General features: G+C 57.5%; 1 protein-coding gene across 1 annotated transcript in view; it reads left to right on the plus strand.

Annotated features, from left to right (window-relative positions):
- The first annotated feature begins 1,181 nt into the window (after positions 1 to 1,181).
- The window catches only part of Abhd8 (abhydrolase domain containing 8), a 7,393-nt gene continuing 1,308 nt past the window's right edge, over positions 1,182 to 7,266 (plus strand). The window contains exons 1-4 of the mRNA XM_006995931.4: positions 1,182 to 1,359; positions 2,936 to 3,665; positions 6,573 to 6,743; positions 6,852 to 7,068. Of these exons, the coding sequence (XP_006995993.1) occupies positions 1,350 to 1,359; positions 2,936 to 3,665; positions 6,573 to 6,743; positions 6,852 to 7,068 (1,128 nt within the window). The 5' untranslated portion in view covers positions 1,182 to 1,349. The remainder of the gene's footprint in view (positions 1,360 to 2,935; positions 3,666 to 6,572; positions 6,744 to 6,851; positions 7,069 to 7,266) is intronic.

The following is a 7,266-nucleotide window of genomic DNA, read 5'->3' on the forward strand; positions in this document are numbered from 1 at the left end:
GTTCTCCGAAATGACCAGCAGGTGGCGAGCGAGTGTCGGCTCCTCCATCTGCGCGTGCGTACGGCATTTTGTCGAGGTCTTCTGGGAGTTGTAGTTCTTCGCCTTGGCCATTGGTAGAGGGCGCCCCAGGGCGGCGGTGACGCTGCTGGCCTTTTCAGTCGCCCTCACTGGGGACAGACAGCTGGCACGCAGCCGGCTGGCGGCTTCTCCGCGACCGCAGCCAAGGCTTCTCCTCTTGGCGCTCAGCCCGGATGCCCTTGAGTCCTAGCTCTTTGCAATCTGGAAAACTCGTGCATTGTGAAGATGCCCTGGCTAGTTTATTCCCTCAGGCTGGCCTAGAGGAATTTTCTTCCCGCAGCTCAGATCTGGACTCCTGCTCACACACCCTCCGTGGCTCCCCATTGCTCTAAGATGTCCAGTTTGTCAGCAGTCACGCGAAGCACTGTACACGAGCATCTCTGAAGTTGTCACTATGCTCTGGTCCCTACCCGCCCTCTAAAACGGCCACTTGTGCCTAAAAACAATCGGGGGGACGTGTTGCATACCGTGTGTAGAAGGGACGATGGCGAGTGTCTGGGCTGCACCTTGAGCCCAAAACCTGTGAGGAAGGAGGGTCAGCCTGGGTTCCCTGGCTTCCTCTCTCCTAGGACTCAGTCTTGGTGTGGCCGAGACCCCACCGCTGGGATACAATTCCCTTTCTCTGGCTCCCTAGCTCCAGCACTTCAGTTTCATTCCCAGGACTCCGCCTCTTGTTCAAATGCCAGCTCTGACCTTTTTTGAGTCTCAGTTTCCCGATCTGAAAGTGCAGAGATTTGGGAGTCTGTTTGCAGAACGAAAAGGTCAGCAGAGAGGGTGCACAGGGCCCCGCGGGAGGCGGAATCTGGCTGAGGAGACCCTGTCCTAGACAAAGCATGTCACTCCCCCCCGACCCCCCATACCACTCGCTGCCCCCGGGTGGCAAGCCCGTCACATCCCTGGTGCAGGCCCATCCCTCCCCCCACCCCCCATGTCCTCAAGCCCTTCACAGGGGCGGGGTTGCTTCTCGCAGAGCCCGCGCTAATCCTGGAAGCGCAGCCTCTGGTTGGACAGTTATCTAGGCCAGGTCGGCTCGCGGCGACAATAGGCCGAGATGCCCGCCTATCGGCTCGAGGCCCTACCCACGCTGGGTGGGACTTACAGGGCTGGTTTGCTGCGCTGCTGCGGGATGCCCCTGCGCTGACCGCCTGGGGCCCGCGCCTGCCCGCTCTAATGCGGCCGACCTCGCACCACCATGTAAGCGGCACCTGCAGGTGGACGCTGGCTTCTCCGCCCGGGACCCCTGCGCCCTGCCTCGGGCCCCGGGCCCCTCGATGACCTCAGGTGAGCTGAATCTGTTCCTTTAGAGAGAAGCCACCAGGCTGCTGGGCCTCTAGTGTGTGTGTGTGTGTGTGTGTGTGTGTGTGTGTGTGTGTGTGTGTGTGTGTGTGTGAGATAATCGCCAAGCTCCGCATTCGTGCTGCTAGGATGCTGCAGAACCCCAATGGCCTTGACCCCACCGCGGGGATGATGAGCGCCGGTGAGAACCGGTCGGGCTCTGGGAAGCAGGACTGGCGCTGTCCTTTAGAGAGGCCTCTGCAATCGGGGTTCCAGGGCCCTAGAGGTGGGGTGCACGGCCTGCGTTCCCTCAAGTGCATCCATGGCCACCACGAGCCGGGAATTTAATGAGCATCACCCCAGCGGTGCCCAGGCCGTGAAGGAAGAACGAAGCTGGTCCCGTTCCCATGCCTCAGACAATGGGGGTGCGCTGCGCCGGTATCCCCGGAGTTATGTAACAGCCTGTGGTTGTCATGGACACCGGGGGGGGGGTGGCCAAGGGAACCGGATGGAGGCCCAGAGGCCCCTAGGCAGGTCCTGCCTCCATCCTCCTGGCTGCCACTAGGGGTTGTGGCCACCCCTCAACACAGGGTACCAGGGTGCTGAGGGCAGCCGCCTCCAAGCGCGCTCTTGCACTGTTAGCTCAAGCTCTCTCCCTCCTGGACCTGGGACTGGTTAAACCTGAGTTCCCGTGGCCAACGTCCTTCCTGGGCCTCATCTTTGGTCGGATTTGCAGCCAGAGGCCTGAGCTGGGAATTTTGACCCTTTAGGATGGAAGCCAGGCGTGGTGGTCTGACATCTTAGCACCCAGGAGCCTGGGGCACAAGGTTGAGGCCAGCCTGGGCTACAAAATGAGACCTATGTAAAAAGGGTGGCAGTGATGAGGTTCACACCAGTTATGCCAGCACTAGGAGAGGCAGAGGCAGGAGGATTGCAAAGAGTTTGAGGCCAATGTCTGGCCCAAGACTACAGAATGAGCCCTGTTTCAAAAACAGACAAAAACCAGGGCTGTTGTGTTGATGAGTACCTACCTGTCACCCCAGCGCCTGGGGACGTAGAGGTGGGCAGATCGCACAGAGTGTGAGGGTCCCCTGGCCTTTAGAGACATTTCAGATAGGACACTAAAGAAAGCACACCTGCGTGCCGAGCCTGCTACAGCTCCAGAGGTGAAAGCCAGAGCCAGGGCGGTATGGGCAGCACAGGGATTTCCAAGCCAGCCTGTGCTACATGCGCTCCTTTCTCAAAACCGACCAAGCAAATCAGCTTGCAAGCATGCTTGCATAAATAAATGTGTGAATAGATGAATGCAAGCATGCTTGCTTGCACGCATGCATGAATGATTGCATACAAAAAGGTATGGATTTGTGAATGAATGAATGAGCCTAGGATAAACTCCAGCTGGTGGGGCAAGGTTGTCCTCAGGAATGGGCATTTGCGTTAACATCCTCTCCTGGAAGCCCCCCCCATGCTCTCTCCAGTATCAGTAGGCCGCCGAGAGGGGCTTCCAGGTCCTGCTTGCCAGATGCATGAGCAGAGCCAACTGACCCTGAGCTGGCCGCTGTCTCTTTCTCTCGGGTTCCAGGACACACCATGCTGACCGGAGTGACAGATGGTTTCTTCTGCTGCCTGCTGGGGACGCCCCCGAACGCTGTGCGGCCGCTGGAGAGCGTCGAGTCCAGCGACGGCTATACGTTTGTGGAAGTCAAGCCTGGCCGGGTGCTGCGGGTGAAGCACGCCGGCCCCGCGCCGATCCCCACGCCACCACCGCTGCCGCCTCCCGAAGACGATCCTGGGGTCAAGACCGGCCTTGTGCGCTGCCAGCGCCGCATCACGGTGTACCGTAATGGGAGGCTGGTGGTGGAGAACCTGGGCCGCGCACCACGCGCCGACCTGCAAGGCCGCAGTGGCTCTGGGGACCCGCCTGCGGCACTCGAGGTGGAGCTGGCGGAGCCTGCAGGGGGCGACGCCCGGGCCACCCCAGGCAGTGGGCGGCGACGGCGCCCCCGGCGTCCCAAGAGGACGATCCACATCGACTGCGAGCAGCGCATCACCAGCTGCAAGGGTGCGCAGGCTGACGTGGTGCTGTTCTTCATCCACGGTGTGGGCGGCTCGCTCGCCATCTGGAAGGAGCAGCTGGACTTCTTTGTGCGACTTGGCTATGAGGTGGTGGCACCTGACCTGGCGGGCCACGGAGCCAGTTCTGCCCCGCAGGTGGCAGCTGCCTACACCTTTTACGCACTTGCAGAGGACATGCGGGCCATCTTCACGCGCTACGCCAAGAAGCGCAACGTGCTCATCGGCCACTCTTATGGGTAAGACCCAGGATGGGCTTCTCACAAAATGCTTCCTTCCCGCTGGGGGTAGGTTGAGAAAGGGCCACATGTAGTCCAGGCTAGCCTTAAAATCATTATGTAGCTGAGGCTAACCTTGAACACCTGATACTCCTGCCTCTTTATCCCAAGGACTAGAATGAAAGGCTTCTATGCCACCGTACCCAATTTCTCTCCTTGCAAAATGTGATTGAGCTGGAGTTGTGGCTCAGTGGTAGAGCCCTTGCCTAGGAGTCCCAGTGAGGGCTGGGGGCGTGGTCAGGGTGGAGCCCCGCCTAGAATCCCCAGTGAGGGCTGGGGGCGTGGTCAGGGGTGGAGCCCCGCCTAGAATCCCCCAGTGAGGGGCTGGGGGCGTGGTTCAGGGTGGAGCCCCGCCTAGAATCCCGTGAGGGGCTGGGGGCGTGGCTCAGGGTGGAGTCCCGCCTAGAATCCCCAGTGAGGGGCTGGGGGCGTGGCTCAGGGGTAGAGCCCCGCCTAGAATCCCCAGTGAGGGGCTGGGGGCATGAATCATGGGTAGAGCCCCTTCCTAGGGTCCCAGGAAGCTGGGCGTAGCTTGACACTAGAGCTCTGACGTAGCAAATAATGTTTGTCATTGGAATCTACCAGCAGGTCAGGTGTGGTGGCAGGTGTGTGTCATCTCCATACTCAGGAGGCTAATGCTGGAAGATAGCTAAAAATCTGATCCAGCCTGGGCTGCAAAGTTATTTCCAACCCAGGGCTTCACCTACATAGCAAAAACCTGTGTTAAAGCCGAGTGGTGGTGGCACACGCTTTTAATCTTAGCACTTGGAAGGCTGAGGCAGGTGGATCTTTGTGAGTTCAAGGCCAGCCTGGTCTACAGAGCAAGGTCCAGGTCAGCCAGGACTATACTGAAAAACCCTGTTACAAAAAACGAAAAACAAAAACAAAACAAAAAGAGACTGGGCATTATACTCACCCCAGAACTTCTAAGACTAAGACAAGATCAAGGCAGGAGGATTGCTATGACTTCCAGACCAGCCAGGGCTACAGTGTGAGACTCTGTCTCAAAAATCAATAAACAGCGTTGAAAGCCAGGTATGGCAGCCCTCATCTCCCATCCCAGCACTTGGGAGGTGGAGATAGAATTGGAATGTCATGCCAGCTATACAGCTCCGAGGCCACTTTAATACACATGAGGCCCTGTCACACTCATGCGAATGTACCCCCCACCAGGGCCAAGGCTGGGAGTGGCTTAGGGGTAGATACTTGGTGTACACAAGGCCATGGGTTCAATCCCTAGCACCTTCAGAAAAAACACAACAAATAAGACATTTTTATATCCTTAAACATTTAAAAATTGATTTTTTTTTTTTTTTTTTTTTTGAGACAGAGTCTGTCTTCATATCCCTGGCTATCCTGGAACTCACCATGTAGACCAGGCTGGCCTCAAGCTCACATACATCCAACTGCCTCTGCCTCCCTGGTGACTGGATTAAAGACATGTGCTACCATGCCCAGCTTAAAAATTAATTTTTAAAAGCTGGGCATAATGGGTCATGCCTGTAATCTCAGCACTTTGGAGTCTGAGGCAGGGGCATTGTCATGGTCTCAAAAATGTCTATTTTTTACCAACATGTAGTAATTGCCCACACATACAGGTAACTGCATAGTGTGTGTGTGTGTGTGTGTGTGTGTGTGTGTGTGTGTGTGTGTGTGTGCAGCCTAATGGTCAGGCCCATTCCTGCTTCTCTCCCTCCTGTCTGGAGCCCTCAAGCTATTAGCTGGCTGGACACAGTGATGGAGGGTGAGCAGGGCAAGCCCTTGACCCTGGGAGTTCAAGGTCAGCTTGGGCAACAGAGCCTTGGTATCTTTTTTTTTTTTTTTTGGTTTTTTGAGACAGGGTTTCTCTGTGTAGCTTTGCGCCTTTCCTGGGACTCACTTGGTAGCCCAGGCTGGCCTCGAACTCATAGAGATCTTCCTGGCTCTGCCTCCCGAGTGCTGGGATTAAAGGCGTGCGCCACCACAGCTCGGGGAGCCTTGGTATCTTAACAAGAACGAAAATAAAAGCCACATAGGGTGGAGAAGGCCTGTAATCCCTTTGCTCCAAGGACTGGGACAGGAGGATTGCTGTGAATTCCATGGTAGCCTGGGCTGTACTGTGAGGATGTTTTCGGGGAGGGGCATAGACCTGTGTGTGGTGCAGAGTTATTTGGTGCCCGTCCTGCAAGGAGCTGTAGGGTACCAGTGCCTCCGGATCTGCCCTTGACCATCCGGCAGAAGCGCTGGAGAACCAATGAGGGTGTTCCAGAATCCAGCTGCAGCCAGAAGGGCTGATGGCACTCCCCCAAATTGGAAAGGTGTGGCCTGCCATTAGTCACTCGGACGGACGCAATGGTGCCACATGCCATTTAGCAAGCACCCGCCCCAGGGGGCACGTTCCCACTTGGGGAAACTTCAGGGTAAGGAGACAGCGAAGGCCATTGAGCATAGGCAGCCATATCAAGTTATACGGGAGCGTGCCTGGGAGGCAGGCGCATCTCTGGGAGTTCGAGGCCAGCCTGGTCTACACAGCCAGCCAAAGCTACACAGTGAGACCCTGTCTCAAACAAGAAATACCCCAAAACTTACAGTGGGTGCATGCTACAGTCCCAGCGCCAGGAGGGTGGAGATGAGCCCTGGCTCTGTGGGGGCAGTGTGGGTCTTCCTGAGGGCTTGCCTCAAAAACTAAAGGACTAAGCCCGTAGCTCAGCCGACAGAGCGCATGCCCGGCATGCATAAGGTCCTGGCTCCCATCACCAGCACTGCATACCTGGGCATGGAGGGGCACTCCATCTGTCGGCCAGGTGAGCTTGCCTAGTGATCACGGGAGGGAGTTAAAGCCCTCACTATTAGTGCCTGCTGACTCGGGTTCTCCCACTCTGCACCCAGGGTCTCCTTCTGTACTTTCCTGGCCCACGAGTACCCAGATCTTGTACACAAAGTGATCATGATTAACGGTGGCGGCCCCACGGCGCTGGAGCCCAGCCTCTGCTCCATCTTCAACATGCCCACGTGCGTCCTGCACTGCTTGTCGCCCTGCCTGGCCTGGAGTTTCCTCAAGTGAGTGCCCTGCCCCTGGGGTCCGGGAGGAGTTCCTGATCTATGGGGGCTGGCTCTGGGCGTTGGTCCCACCATGGTCGGGCTCCAAGGACGTCTTTGCACCCCCAGGGCCGGCTTTGCCCGCCAAGGGGCTAAAGAGAAGCAGCTGCTGAAGGAGGGTAACGCGTTCAATGTGTCCTCCTTCGTGCTACGGGCCATGATGAGCGGCCAGTACTGGCCTGAGGGCGACGAGGTCTACCACGCGGAACTGACGGTGCCCGTGCTGCTGGTGCACGGCATGCACGACAAGTTCGTGCCGGTGGAGGAGGACCAGCGCATGGCTGAGGTACAGGACCCAGGGGTGTGGCCTGGGTGTGGCTAGGGCGTGGGTGTGGTCCCAAGACTTGCCTCCTGCTGGGACCTGGCTTTCCAAAACGGAGTAGCAGAGCGGGTGTGGACTTCCCAGATGGGTGTGGCTTTCTGACATGGGTATGATTTATGAGTGGGTATGACTTCCATTGGTTAAGACATCTGGATGGCGGTG

Source organism: Peromyscus maniculatus, chromosome 17 (assembly GCF_049852395.1).
Source record: "Peromyscus maniculatus bairdii isolate BWxNUB_F1_BW_parent chromosome 17, HU_Pman_BW_mat_3.1, whole genome shotgun sequence".
Lineage (NCBI taxonomy): Eukaryota > Metazoa > Chordata > Mammalia > Rodentia > Cricetidae > Peromyscus > Peromyscus maniculatus.